This window comes from Schistocerca piceifrons, chromosome 2 (assembly GCF_021461385.2).
Source record: "Schistocerca piceifrons isolate TAMUIC-IGC-003096 chromosome 2, iqSchPice1.1, whole genome shotgun sequence".
Classification (NCBI taxonomy): domain Eukaryota; kingdom Metazoa; phylum Arthropoda; class Insecta; order Orthoptera; family Acrididae; genus Schistocerca; species Schistocerca piceifrons.
The window spans coordinates 35,040,899-35,057,150 of NC_060139.1; the positions used below are offsets into that span (position 1 = coordinate 35,040,899).

At 40.5% G+C, this 16,252-nt stretch overlaps 1 protein-coding gene across 3 annotated transcripts in view; it reads right to left on the minus strand.

Moving 5' to 3' along the window:
- The window catches only part of LOC124777045 (hexosaminidase D-like), a 226,962-nt gene that overhangs the window by 59,885 nt on the left and 150,825 nt on the right, over nt 1–16,252 (minus strand). For all 3 annotated transcript variants that reach the window (XM_047252310.1, XM_047252309.1, XM_047252311.1), the window contains one exon: nt 3,536–3,703. In XM_047252310.1, the coding sequence (XP_047108266.1) occupies nt 3,536–3,703 (168 nt within the window). The remainder of the gene's footprint in view (nt 1–3,535; nt 3,704–16,252) is intronic.

Below are 16,252 nucleotides of genomic sequence, written 5' to 3' on the forward strand. Positions count from 1 at the left end.
TCGGCGATCAGACATGTCGCCATTGTCAGGTGCGCAGACGAACTGAGCTCCTGAGGGCGGCCGGCCGATTTAAATACTCTCCCCCCGCGGACAAGAAGTACAAACTGGCGACCAGGGCGGACGTAGCAAGCACATCGACACTACGACAGATTCCGACACCCACGTCTTCATGACCGCCAGCACAAGGGCGCAAGCAGCGAAGAGAGCCGCCCGCGGGGGGAGGGGATTTAAATCGGCCGCCCGCCCTCAGGAGCTCAGCTCGTCTGCGCACCTGACGATGGCGACATGTCTGATCGCCGAAATGTTGTGCCCGTTGGACACTATGAACCGGCAGCATACCTGTGGGCTGTTCGAGCATGAAATGAATTGATTACTGCATGGCATCAAATAATTAGTTAACTGTGTTTCTTCTTGCTTTCATATCTGCCAACATACTGCATTCTCATCATAGCCATGAAATTCTAAATCTATGCAGCATAAGCCTGCACCTGCATGCAAACAAACAAACAAACACAGACACACACACACACACACACACACACACACACACACACACACACACACACACACACACACACACACACACACAAAAAGTTGATTCTAATACGCAAAGTGTTTGATATCTTACTGTTTGATGACGTTTGGGGCAAGCAAGTTGATTTCAAATCACCTTTTATTCTATTGAAATAAGTTTTGTTGCAAACTATTAAAGTAAGTCTTTTATTCATTTGTGTTGTGGGGAAACCGTTATCATGATGGAAAATTAAATATCTGAATATTTCACTTGCTATATGCTGCATGAGCAGAAACTGCCAGCACTAGCTTCACTATCCCTGTGCTGAAATTATATAACAGTGGCATTAACATCTGCCCTACATGCTGGAAAGCTTTAAAAATGCCAAAGTCTAGATTAAATCTAATTGAATGCCTTTGTAAGAAGTATAAGAAGGAATAAGATGTACAAAATTTGAAAGGCATAGGAATAAAGTACAGAGATATAGAATTACTTTAAGTAGATGTAAAATAAAACAAATTATTTTTAAAAAGAATGTACAAAAAGAGATTTGCTGCTATCAAATATTGACCTGTATCGAAGAAAAATTTTGGTATGTAGGGTCACATTGTATGGAAGAGAAGACTGAAAAACAAGAAATTTGAAACATTTTAAATGTGCTACTCAGAAGGAAGCTAAAAATTAAATGAACAGATATAATACAACACAAAAACATATCATAAAGGATAAGTGAAGAAAGAACTTACGGAAATGGGAAATGAGCTTCCAGGAATAGTACGACAATCTCACCTAAAGTGCTCTCATGGAATTTTAATAATATTGCTCTTGTGGAAGTTTAATAACATTTGGTGACACTGTCTCCCTTTATCACAACAATACAAAATAAGCTGATCTTTGAACTTTTCTGATGCCCCTCATTCATCCCATATGGTAAGGATCACATATCATGCAAACAACACAGTCTTTGGTTTGCCTTTCCTACAATATTTTCTATTTGACAGTACCAGTTTAGTTTGTTTGTAATTATAATTGCTAGGTATTTAGTTGAACTGAAAGCCTTTAAATTTGTACAATTTATCATGTAACTGAAATTTGGCAGATCCCTTTTAATACTCATGTGCAAGACCTTAACTATTCGTTGTTTTGTGTCAATTGCCACTAATCACACCACACTGATGATGATGTGGATAATATGGAAAAATACGCTTATATGCCAGTTTTTCACTCATTAATTAATGACAGAGTGGTTCTTCATACACAAATGTTTCACCAAGTATCTACAGTGAAAGGAAGCGAAATTATATACTAATAAATAAAATATAATACAGGGAAACATTCCACGTGGGAAAAATATATCTAAAAACAAAAATGATGTGACTTACCAAACGAAAGCGCTGGCAGGTCAATAGACACACAAACAAACACAAACATACACACAAAATTCTAGCTTTCGCAACCAACGGTTGCTTCGTCAGGAAAGAGGGAAGGAGAGGGAAAGACAAAAGGATGTGGGTTTTAAGGGAGAGGGTAAGGAGTCATTCCAATCCCGGGAGCGGGAGGACTTACCTTAGGGGGAAAAAAGGACGGGTATACACTCGTACACACACACATCCATCCACACATATACAGACACAAGCAGACATATTCAAAGGCCTTTGAATATGTCTGCTGGTGTCTGTATATGTGTGGATGGATGTGTGTGTGTACGAGTGTATACCCGTCCTTTTTTCCCCCTAAGGTAAGTCCTCCCGCTCCCGGGATTGGAATGACTCCTTACCCTCTCCCTTAAAACCCACATCCTTTCGTCTTCCCTCTCCTTCCCTCTTTCCTGATGAAGCAACCGTTGGTTGCGAAAGCTAGAATTTTGTGTGTATGCTTGTGTGTCTGTCGACCTGCCAGCGCTTTCGTTTGGTAAGTCACATCATCTTTTTCTAATAAATAAAATGTTATATAACACTTCCCACTCTTGGCAGTGTTATTACTTTATATGCTCTTTGCACTTGCTAGCATCTAGTGCACCATAATTATTTCAGTTTAGGGAAAGTTCGTGTGATGTAAATGCAACTAGAAAAGCAGCCTGTCCATTCAAAGATATAGACATCTGCGTTAAAATTACTATTCATTTCCACAATAAAGCAATCGCAAATATTTGGGCCTACAATACACAATCTTTTTGTGTTCCTTTTCCAGACAGTACCACTAGGTGCTGTCAAAAAGGCATAAATACAAACTGTCTATGCCTTATTAACTGAAAGAAAGCCACCTGATGGTGGAGGCGTCATCCTCCATAATGCACAGTGACAGGAACAATAACTGTGACTGACTGGTAATTTATATTTTCAATTTGTATGATTTCAACTCTGAACTCTTTTTTCCAAAGATTTATTAAGCCTTGTGTGTCACATATATCATGGACTGAACAATGTACCACATTTTGTGACTAGCAGATCTGCCAACACTTACGTTTCACAACTCATTCTGACCTGGCCTTCTCCTTTTTGTTCATCTGCAACCCACAAACTGTGAAGCATGTACTGAATATAAGACTCATTTGTATATTAATTACTCATCCCTATATGTGATACTGTTGTTAATAAACTGCATTTCTTCTATATTGTAAAAAAAATCTGTAACACCTGAACTCATTCCCCTTTTCCTGGTTTTTATATTTAATATGATAAAGCAAGTCCAATTTTATGGTTAACTTCAGACAAAATACTACAAGAAAAGGAGATAAAGAGTTTGTTAAAACAGCTAACATGAAACTGATATGTACAGTAGCGGAAAAAAATTGTGGAGGCAGACAAAGATTAAAATATGAGGAGGACCAGGGCTGGGAGGGGGAGCGGTTAGTGGAAAGTAGGAAGTACAGACAGCTCCGAGCCAGATATGTCAAATTCCACATCTGAACATGGCGTTACCTGCTTGCAAAATTACTGTTCTTAAAAATAAATTTTAACCGACCACCACCACTGACTATTAATACATCCTGATAACAATGAATGAAAACAAATTGCTCACCTTGGAAAAGGGTTGAGGAAAAGTGGTGTGTCATAGTAGCCAAGAGCTTTGGCTACAGTTGTATGTATATCACTGCTGTAAGTGCCTGCCATCCAGATTCTCAGACACACAGCGAGACTTGGTAGAGAGGTTGCCAACAGTTCACACATTATCGCATAGTGATCGTACCTGGAAAAAAAAAAAAAAGCATGATATAAGCAAGGGAAAGAGGAAAAAGACATTTACATACACTGTGTCCCAGAATGCTTACTCAGATTTTAAGTGATCACAATTCTATAATTAAAACTGACTTATACATAATATTAGACTTATGCACATACAACCAAGGTTTTCATTCACATATAATTTCATTTCATGCTCTCAATGTGATCACCGCTGGTGACACAAAAAAATATCCAAACACTACTCTGTCACAAGCCACACATTTTGCAGCATTTGAGGGATGATGCATTCAACATTTTGAATGGTTCTTTCATACAATGTGCAAATATCCCGTTCAGTGCAGCATACACCTTGGTCATAACATATCCGAAAAGGAAAGAATCCATCAGGGTGGTGTCTGGTGATCTCAATGGCCATGGTATTGAGCCGTCCCTTCCAATCCACCAAATCAGATATTCTTAACCCAATAACTCTTGGATACATGTTGCCCCATGTGGTGGTGCTTCATCTAGCTGAAATATTAATGGGGCTGCATCTTCTGGAATTAGGGTATCGCATACTTCTGAAGAATATCCAAGTTAACAGCAACCAATAACATATATTTCCTGGGAGAATTAAATGAAATGTTGCTTCACTGGAACTGCTATCTTTCATTAAAAAAATCATTCGCTTTGATATGGAATAATATGGTATTTGTAAATTCTTGTCATTGTTCAGAGATTGGAGAGAGTATAATGCCCATTCAACAGCAAGGTCATGAGAGATTCTGGTTGTTCATAATCATGTGATTTCAATTGTTGTAAAATATGAATTTTGTAAATGTACGGTTGTGTCTGTTTGTGCACCAAACAACTTTGTATTTTTCCTGTAACAACGCTATAATTTTAATTGTTCAGAGATTGGAGAGAGTATAATGCCCATTCAACAGCAAGGTCATGAGAGATTCTGGTTGTTCATAATCATGTGATTTCAATTGTTGTAAAATATGAATTTTGTAAATGTACGGTTGTGTCTGTTTGTGCACCAAACAACTTTGTATTTTTCCTGTAACAACGCTATAATTTTAAGCGTATGTTGATGATGATGTTTCCAGCGACAGGTTCAGAAACTGAAACACACTACGATGAAAACTGCATTTTTCAAGATATTAAAAAGAAACTATCATAAACATATAGCACAAGTCAATAGTAATAGCCGTTTAGAATCAGAGTAAATGTTCTGATATATAGCAAGTGATTCAAAAGTTTCCGCTCTTTACTCAGTGAAGTTGCTCCATTTCATTGAGCCAAAGTCCAAAACAAGTGGAAACAATTCATTTACACTAATTAATATTTCCATTTTTCTCCCAATACAGTATTCCATTCTCATATGTAAAAGAAAAACTTAATTGATTTACTAACAAACTTACTCAACTATACAACAAATATATCACAAATATATCCCCTCCCTCCCTAAACACTGGAAAAGTAAGAAAGAAACCTGCACCTTGACTAACTGAGGAACTAAAACATCTCATGACTCTCAATGCAAAACTCAAACATGGCCATACATTAACTGGCAACAGAAATAAACCAGCTGCCCTATGGAAAAACCTGCTTGGTCTTCGTGTAGGTGAAGTAAAAGCTGCAGCTTATTCTATTGTCCCTGCCAACAAACTGAACTGGTACTTCACACTACCTACAACCACAACTGAACCACAAATGAAACAGAGACTCTTTGATTACTTCATCTGTAGTCAGGTAGATACAGTATTTCTTGATTTCCGTTAAGCACGTTTGACTCAGTACCACCTACATGCTTACAGACAAAAGCACGATCATACAGGATAACTGAAATTTGTAACTGGATTGAGAACTTTTTGGTAGGGAGGATGCAGCTTGTTTTCTTGGATGGAGAATCACTGTCAGATCTAGTCATGTGGTATATTAGTCATCTTGCAGACAATACTAATAGTAACTCTAGACTTTTTGCAGATGATGCAGTTATCTATAATGAAGTAATGTCTGAAAGAAGCTGCAAAATATTCAGTAAGATCATGATAAGATTTGTACAGGGTGCAAAGACTGGCAAACTGCTTTAAATGTTCAGAAATGTAAAATTGTTCACTTCACAGAAAGGAAAAAAATGTAGTGTCCTATGACTATAATGTCAATGAGTCCCAGTCAAAATCAGCCAACATGTAAAAACACCTGGGAGTAACACTTTGTATGGATATGAAATGGAATGATTCACATAGACTCTGTTGTGGGTAAAGTAGCTGGTAGACTTCAGCTTATTGGTAGAATACTGGGGAAGTGCAATAAGTCTACAGAGGATATTACTTACAAATCACTTGTGTGACCCATTCAAGATGACTGCTCTAGTGTGTGGGACCAGAACCAAAAAGGACTAAGAGGGGATATTGGACATATACAGAGAAGGGCAGTGCAAATTGTTCCAGATTTGTTTGACCTGTGGGAGAGTGTCACAGAGGCACTAAAGAAACTGAACTGGTAGACTCTTGAAGAAAGACTTAAACTATCATGAGAAAGTCTACTAACAAATTTTCAAGAACCACCTCTAAATGATGACTCTAGGAATATATTACAACCCTGTAAACATTATTCACACGTGGATCATGATGAAAAGATTAGATTAATTACAGCATGCACAGAGACATTCAAACAATCATTCTTTCCGCATTTCATCACTCATTCTTTCCACGCCCCATATATGAATGGAACGGGAAGAAACCCTACTAACTGGTACAATAGAATGTACCCTGCATCAAGCACTTCATGGTAGTTTGCAGAGTATAGATGTAGATACATGGGGATAAATGACTGTACAACAAAAATTCTATCTAAACCATGTTACATGCAATACCATTAAAAAATCTATCAAGCATATCAGATCAGTAACTATTGGACACAGGAGTATCACAGTTCAAATTATGAAGTTTATTACTGACCTGCTATAACAGATATGTTTACCCACTCCTTAACTGCAAGCATTTCCCCTGAGGCTCTCAAACAGGGACTAGTTAATCCATTACCAAAAAGGATGTAACCACTGCACCCTCTGATTACCAACTTACTTGCATTTTACCAGCACTGTCCAAGGCCTCAGAATATATAGCTAATGATCAGTAACAAACTACCAAACTACAAATGACCTACTAGACGAATACTGATCATGCTTCCATAAACATAACAGCAGAACATCTGCCTTAATAAAGGTAACAGATGGCTTGAAGCTTGCTGCTGATGCATAAGAGGCAACTACAATGTGCTTCTTAGACTTCAACAAAGCCTTTGATACTGTCAACTATGACCAATGTGTCACATCTGGCATCAGAAAGTCACAGTGGAGGACATCCCTTCGGGCTAGGTATTAGGCCCTACGCCCTTTTCACTGTACGTAAATGATGTGTCATTAGTTTTTACCTACTACCTACTAATACCACATGTATGCTGATGATCTCGAGTTGTGTCTAAGGGCAAAACCAATAAACCTGAAGACAGCTCTCAAGTATATCAATACTGACCTGTGTGCACTCCAAACAAAAGCGTTGGTATGTCGATAGAGACACAAACAAACACTAACACACACACAAAATTCAAGCTTTCGCAACCCACGGTTGCTTCATCCCTCTTTCCTGGGTTGCGAAAGCTTGAATTTTGTGTGCGTGTTCGTGTTTGTTTGTGTCTCTATCGACATACCAACGCTTTCGTTTGGTAAGTTACATCATCTTATATAAACAGAGATTCTGTAACTCACCAAATGAAAGCATTGGTACGTTGATAGAAACAATAACAAACACATACACACACACAAATTTCAAGCTTTCGCAACCCACGGTTGCTTCATCACGAAAGAGGGAAGGAGAGGGAAAGACGAAAGGATGTGGGTTTTAAGGGAGAGGGTAAGGAGTCATTCCAATCCCGGGAGCGGAAAGACTTACCTTGGGGGGAAAAAGGGACAGGTATACACTCGCGCGCACACACACACATATCCATCCGCACATAACAGACACAAGCAGACATATGTAAAGGCAAAGAGTTAGGGTATAGACGTCAGTCGAGGCGGAAGTACAGAAGCAACGATGTTATTGAATGACAGGTGAGGTATGGGCGGCAGCAACTTGAAATTAGCGGAGGTTGAGGCCTGGTGGGTAACGGGAAGGAGTTCTGATAGGTTGGTGTCAGTGGGAAGTATCCAGATAACCCGGACGGTGTAACGCTGTGCCAAGATGTGCTGGCCGTGCACCAAGGCATGTTTAGCCACAGGATGATCCTCATCACCAACAAACACTGTCTGCCTGTGTCCGTTCATGCGAATGGACGGTTTGTTGCTGGTCATTCCCACATAGAAAGCTTCACAGTGTAGGCACGTCAGTTGGTAAATCACATGGGTACTGTCACATGTGGCTCTGCCTTTGATCGTGTACACCTTCCAGGTTACAGGACTGGAGTAGGTGATGGTGGGAGGGTGCATAAGACAGGTTTTACACCAGGGGCGGTTACAAGGGTAGGAGCCAGAGGGTAGGGAAGGTGGTTTGGGGATTTCATAGGGATGAACCAAGAGGTTATGAAGGTTAGGTGGACGGCGGAAAGACACTCTTGGTGGAGTGGGGAGGATTTCGTGAAGGATGGATCTCATTTCAGGGCAGGATTTGAGGAAGTCGTATCCCTGCTGGAGAGCCACATTCAGAGTCTGATCCAGTCCCGGAAAGTATCCTGTCACAAGTGGGGCACTTTTGGGATTCTTCTGTGGGAGGTTCTGGGTTTGGGGGGATGAGGAAGTGGCTCTGGTTATTTGCTTCTGTACTAGGTCGGGAGGGTAGTTGCGGGATGTGAAAGCTCTTTCAGGTTGTTGGTGTAATGGTTCAGGGATTCGGGACTGGACCAGATTTGTTTGCCACGAAGACGTAGGCTGCAGGGAAGGGACCGCTTGATATGGAATGGGTGGCAGCTGTCATAATGGAGGAACTGTTGCTTGTTGGTAGGTTTGATGCGGACGGATGTGTGAAGCTGGCCATTGGACAGATGGAGGTCAACGTCGAGGAAAGTGGCATGGGATTTGGAGTAGGACCAGGTGAATCTGATGGAACCAAAGGAGTTGAGGTTGGAGAGGAAATTCTGGAGTTCTTCATCACTGTGAGTCCAGATCATGAAGATGTCATCAATAAATCTGTACCAAACTTTGGGTTGTCAGGCCTGGGTAACCAAGAAGGCTTCCTCTAAGCGACCCATAAATAAGTTGGCATACAAGGGGGCCATCCTTGTACCCATGGCTGTTCCCTTTAATTGTTGGTATGTCTGGCCTTCGAAAGTGAAGCAGTTGTGAGTTAGGATGAAGCTGGCTAAGGTAATGAGGAAAGAGATTTTAGGTAGGATGGCAGGTGATCGGCGTGAAAGGAAGTGCTCCATCGCAGTGAGGCCCTGGATGTGCGGGATATTTGTGTATAAGGAAGTGGCATCAATGGTTACAAGGATGGTTTCCGGGGGTAACAGATTGGGTAAGGATTCCAGGCATTCGAGAAAGTGGTTGATGTCTTTGATGAAGGATGGGAGACTGCATGTAATGGGTTGAAGGTGTTGATCTACATAGGCAGAGATACGTTCTGTGGGGGCTTGGTAACCAGCTACAATGGGGCGGCCGGGATGATTGGGTTTGTGAATTTTAGGAAGTAGGTAGAAGGTAGGGGTGAGGGGTGTTGGTGGGGTCGGGAGGTTGATGGAGTCAGGTGAAAGGTTTTGTAGGCAGCCTAAGGTTCTGAGGATTCCTTGAAGCTCCGCCTGGACATCAGGAATGGGATTACCTTGGCAAACTTTGTATGTAGTGTTGTCTGAAAGCTGGCGCAGTCCCTCAGCCACATACTCCTGACTATCAAGTACCACGGTTGTGGAACCCTTGTCCGCCAGAAGAATGATGATGGATCGGTCAGCCTTCAGATCACGGATAGCCTGGGCTTCAGCTGTGGTGACGTTGGGAATAGGATTAAGGTTTTTCTGCCTATAAATATCAAAAATGTAACCAATTTTCAGTTACTAATATTGCACATCATCTGGCGAAGCCTAGCTGGAAAAGATAATGTAGACAAGAACCTGTTTGTCGAATAAAAAGTGTACGAACTACGAACACAACGATGTATCAATACGCAGAATGATTTGGCGCCATGCCACCTGTGAGCGGTTGAATGGTGTAGTTAAGATACACGCCATGTAATGCAACGTAGTAGTACTCAGCCGCGGGACCTAGCATTTTACAACTAAGGAACGAGAACGTTTTTTTATTAGCCAAAATTCGAATGATGATATCATGCGAAAACTTTTAACGTGGCAAATTATGTGGTGAATGTTTTGAATTGTGGTCGCATCGAATACGGCTAGAAATTGAGCCTGAACTACATCGTTAACAATACTCTTTTAACTTCAACACGCAATTGCGCTGTAGCCGTACCCGAATGCCTTGTGTAGTGCATTGCTCGTTGTTTTCTTTCCGCATTTTGAAAAAAAGTGAAGCGACTTCTGGTCTATCACGGATTTCGAACACCACCCTTACAACACCAGAAGAGATCTGCGATCCCTTTGACAATGCGTCAGTCCCACTGTAGTCCGCTGCTCTGCTATAGTGAAGTGGGGCTTGTTTCCGTGCACCTCTACTGTGCTGTCTGGCGGTCAAAATTCTAGTTTGTTTACACTCGCGGCTATCTACCACTATTACCAATAGTGCCCGCACTCTGCGCTATAGCGACTGGAAAGCGAATCTGTAACTTTTTTCGACTGCGTTGAAATTCTTCCCCTAATGTAAAAATCGAATCACCGTAAGTTCGGCTCTACACCTATGCTAATTACGTACCTGCACAGTTCAATTTATAGCGTTGTCAAGCATGGGTCGCAAAGCTATGAATGCCCACGGAAGGTCTAAATTAATAGTCTGCAGATTTAGTAACATCAAATCTGGGGTGGGGAGAAAGACAAGTAAAGTCCAGAAACACCTTAATTTGGCGATGCTTCAGTTCACTGGTGGGAAAATGCTGCTGCTTTTCGACAGAACAAACATTACTGAAAGCTGAAATACTGCCAAACCAAGAAAACAAAGGCCATTTCGGCACAAAAGGCATTGAAGTTTTTGCAAAAGCAAACAATCCAATCAAAATTTTCCCAATCTCCACTTTTTTCAACAGTCAGTTTCAAACAACTAAGACTTTGTTCGTCTTCACTCAAGTAGCATGATAACATTTTATATTAGCACATCTAATCACTTACAAACACAAAAAAGATGCGAATTTTGCCAAAAGCAGATGCGAACAGATAAATGTGAATTTTGCCAAGAACAGAGGCTACATTTTCTGTCCCTAATAATGGGACTCATCCGCATTTCAATCATACTGCTCGTGATGCACTGTATGGTATTACTGAAGACAGATGGATAGAATGGGCGGGCCAGTTCCATGGTCAGGGCATTCCCAAAAGTTCAGTCCTTTGTCATGTGAGCTGTGGAACCACCCAGGTCAATGTCGTGTGACTAGGGCCTTCCATCGGGTAGACCGTTCGCCAGGTGCATGTCTTTCGATTGGACGCCACTTTCGGCGACTTGCGCGTCGATGGGGATGAAATGATGATTAGGACAACACAACACCCAGTCCCTGAGCGGAGAAAATGTACGACCCAGCCAGGAATCGAACCCGGGCCCTGAGGATTGACATTCTGTCACGCTGATCACTCAGCTACCGGGGGCGGACACCCAAGTCAATTGGTTTATGGAACAGACATTCTTCATGTGGAGATGATTAATTAAAAAGTAATGAAAGTCTTCAAAACTATTTCCCACTTGTGAAATTAGAAATATGTTCTTTTGATAAAATCTCAAATATGAAGGCTTTTCAGATATACCTTTATATGATTCTTTTTCCTTTTTCAGTCAGAAACACCATCCTCCCCACTGAACTGTTGAACTTTTGTAAAAATATTTGCCACATCCAGAACAGCTCCTCCTTTCCTTGCAAAAATTCAAATATGACCCTATTAATACATTTACACATTAGTCCCAAGACTTCTATTTTTTCACATTGAACTACTTAGTTTAAAGTGGAACAAATGTGTGCTAAAAGCTGCATACTTTAGATTGGTGATGTAAAGTGTAATTCAGCTCTATAATACATCCATACTGCTGGCCATTAGAATTGCAGTATCACGACGACGGTATACACGACCACCAAATTGCCATGAAGTGTACTACATATATCTGATTAGCATTTCAATGCAATTACACGCAATAGGTAGGAGTAATGCCATTTATATACTGTATATAAGGAACAATTACACAGCAGGTATCTAATTAAACATCACATTTTAATGTTGTTTGCTTGAGAGGTCACGTTATGCTTCATGTAAGAATGACAAACGCCTGTCAGCAACTTTTGCAACAGCAGCAGGACCACGAGCTGTTGAGACAGAAGATTTTTTCCCCACAATATGGGTGCTTGTGTTGTCAGCACTCATGACTGCCATGCGAATATGAGCTCTCAAAGGACCCATGTTACTAGTACCCAAGAGGCAAACCATACTGTTCACTCGTCTGCACAACATTGTACAGCCAGGTGACATATCTCGAGTCAGGAAATGGGATTATTTACAATGATACAAGTATCTACACACAAACATAGTGCAACAATGTCTGGAGCATCACAAACTGTCAAGATAGTGACCACTGTATCTGCTTCCTTTGACACGAGAGTAGAGAGAAAGCAGAGCTGACAGTGGAACATCCACTGACAATTCTGGACACAGCAGCAGTATCATATCAACTTTTCAGACAAGTTCTGGTTTCTACAACATATGGTCCCAGCACTGGTAAAGTTCATTGGGGACAACACTGGTCAAGTTTAGCATTGGGGCTAAGACTTTTTCTGAGCATATGGAGTTGTGGCACTAGGTTTGTTACAGACATTCTGCAACTCTCAGTCTAAAATCAATCCGTCGCAGTATACAGTTGAGGTTGGAGGGACTTTGTTTCCACTGGGTGACACTACTGCCACAGAGGCAATGTCAAAAGGTGCACTGATCATCAACGTGTTGCCAACTGCACTGTGTACATGCATACCAAAGGTGGGTTTTCACGATAATGTACTGTCACGTATACGGATATTAGTTCGGGTTTCTGTAGGTACACATTTATCACAAGAAATGTTATGTTTGGCTGGGCCACTTGAAAATAATGAGCATTTTCATTTAGTGCACCATTTTGTATGCAGAAGCATAGCAGGCATAACTATTGTGAATGGTGAATATATGGTTCCGGTTAGCCACAAGCATGCTGTCACTGAGTCTGCACTGCATGACAAATTGGGTCGTCTGCAGGGCAGTGGCCGGCAAGCTATGGAAGCAGTACTGTTAAGACATTACAGATTTATTTAATGCCCAGAGTATATTACCCATCACTCCTGTTATCCGACATTACATTATAATAATGCTCCAGTTATAGAAAGCCATACTGCATACCAAAGCTTTTGCAACCACTCATAGAAGAGTGCTGGTAGAGGGCTCCATAGAATTTAGTTATGGTCCTTGGGGCACCCATGGTCATGGTCCTAACAAAACTGACCAATGGCATCAAAAATTGTCACTTTTGTTGTGACAATAGATGCTTGAATGCTCAACCACCAACAACACCTATCAGATACCAAATATCATGGAGACGCTCTAACAGTTTCGATGACAAGAGAAGCGGTGCAAAACTGGATTGTGACTTTCACACTTTTCTTACTACAGTTGACTTACTTGAAACATTTAGCCAATCTTCTTCTCTGAATATACGGCCACGTCAATCTCCACAACTTTGTCTCCGAAGAAATAATGCTGGTTAAAGGAACTAACAAATACACACTCTCTCTCTCTCTCTCTCTCTCTCTCTCACCAGAAATAACTCGGTACCCTCATACTTTCAGTTAAGTTCAGGTATATTTTCATCTCCACAAGTTTTACATAAACATACATATTCTTGCAAGTCAACTACGATGATACCCGTTACATACTATTAAATATAATTACATTCTGGTGGGTTTCATAACCACCAGAAATTCAAAACCAGGTCTTGCTACTCGCAAGTCTAACACCAAGATTAAGAAAGAGTCTCTAGACAAATCATATTTCATTTGTTCATAACAATTACAATCATTACACCGTCAAAGAATAACATTTGCTTGCCCCTTGTACGTCACATACAGCTTCTGTGGTGCTAGCAGTAAACACTTGTCTGCGCCGATCGACTGCCACGATTCCAGTATTCTCCCAATACATGTCAATCCTGCACACACAAAAACCAGTGGCGCAGTAGACGTATCTCCGCTCTTCCATACTCATACTTAAAATATCGAGTGTTTGAGATGGTGGAAGATGGAGTGTCTCTAGAATATTACGATATTTTATACATATTCATTATATACATTATCCCACAATGCTAATTCACATTTCAATCAGTATACATTATATTTCTTCTAGTACTCGTGTACTTAATATCTAGCTCTTCTTTCTTCATTTTGATAATAACTATCTGAGCATTTCACCTACTATTGGAGTTAGTACTTTTACATCTAGGAATCGTGTGAACAACATTCTTGATTTCCAATCACAAACTCCAGGTGTCACAGACACTTAATTATGTCATTCCTTACTCTACTTCTCTGTACTGTTTTTTCTTTAGTAGGTACTAGTTTCATTATCTACCATAGCTTGTAGTCTGGAGGAACTCTGGGAAAATGAACATGTTCTTTCAGACACTCATAAAACATAATAATGCTAGTGGTATATAGAATCCAAACTTACCAGAATAATCTCCACAAAATTTTGTGACTTTTGTACCTATACGTTACATATGGGTTGACCCTATGAGTGCACTCCCTCCTTCTGTTTCAGTAGGTATGCCCCTTTTGATTCCTATTTTCCTATGAAACAGGTCTGACCTATACTGTCTGCACAGTATAGGTCAGGCTTTCTTAGGCCTGCCTACCTGCCCTTTTATATCCAATACATGCTGGGTGCGCCCTCCTTATCCTTCCTGAATAGGTATCATGGTTCATCTCGCTAGTATACATCTTTATGTACACTATAATTAAATATTGTCTGGAAACTAAATCTGTTTCACACTAAACACTCACTTCTTAATACTTCATTTAATCCTCTAGAGTCCTCCATTACATTTCCACTCCTATGTTTCCAGTATACACCACATATATATTATTCAACATATAATACCTTTACTTATGCTATACCTGTCCCACTATCCTACAAATCGTCAGAACAAATGTTGCGGTGGCCCGGTGTAGTGTTAAGCTCTCTCTATACAGCTTACGCATTTTCCGTGGACTTACTTGTTGAAGAATGCTGGTTCTGCTTTCTTGCAGCGCCGATGTCTTCTGCTAGCACCGGACGCTTCTCCAAAGATTTCACTGCTAGGAAGGGGAAATTTCCACTCTCTCTCACTCTCTCTCTTCTTATTTAAAAAGTACGCTACTCTTGGAATATCATTTAGTGCACCAGAACATATTTATCTCCACTTTGTACAAAAAAACAACTAAACTTTATGATGTAAGACCACACATTACCGGGAACCCAGAATCAGTTAATTACACATTTTTGAACACAATTAATACATAAGCTTTTGTCGTGGCTGACTATCCACGTCCAGTCCATGTGCTCTCAACAGCAGTTCACCGTCTAATAAACAGTCACTATTTTGAGTCTCTCCATTTGTTTTTTAACAATACAATGCTAATTTACTCTTTGCAGCCGGCCACGGAGCTTCCGGGCCGTATTTGCTTATTCTTGCCAGGTCGCGCTGAACACTTGCCAGCGCCGACGAATTATCTCCCTTCCAGTTTCGCCTGCACAAACAATAAATGGGTGCAGTATCCCATGCTCATCCTTATGCCCTGCTTTAAAATAACGCGTGTTCGAAATGGCTGGAACACAAGTGTCTCCAGACTTTCATAAAATTCTGGGGGCACTACAATGTTTGAGTGATATTTCTGAGTAATTATCACAATTAGTTCCTCCCTGGCTTATGCTCATTAGTTCCTCCTTGGCTTGTGCTCTCCTTACCTACTCACACTACCTTCTTATGTATTTACTCACACTTCCTTTTTATGTAGCCCTGATGTGAAATAATCATAGTTTTTATATCCTTATGTACATATGCAATATAGAATCGTCATTGTTCTTATACATATATTTCCTATATATACATATTAATAAATATCTACTTGATAGTTTTCTCAAGTAACTGGGCGATGCAGAACCGTCACAATATACAGCCATGTGTACATATTCTCCATGTGCACATTCTTTCCCCCTACAACACTTGACAGTTCTTACATCATTTTTATCTGGACTTTCATTATTTGCGTCTTCATGTTTCGTTGTGTGTATGCATAAGTGTGTCTGTGTATCCTGATTCTTTGACCTACTTATATGAAATAAGTTGAAGGTTATTGGAAACCATAGAAAATAAGAAGGACTTCAGCGATAGAAGTATATGAATATGTAAAGAGGGAAAAATAGACTGCTACTA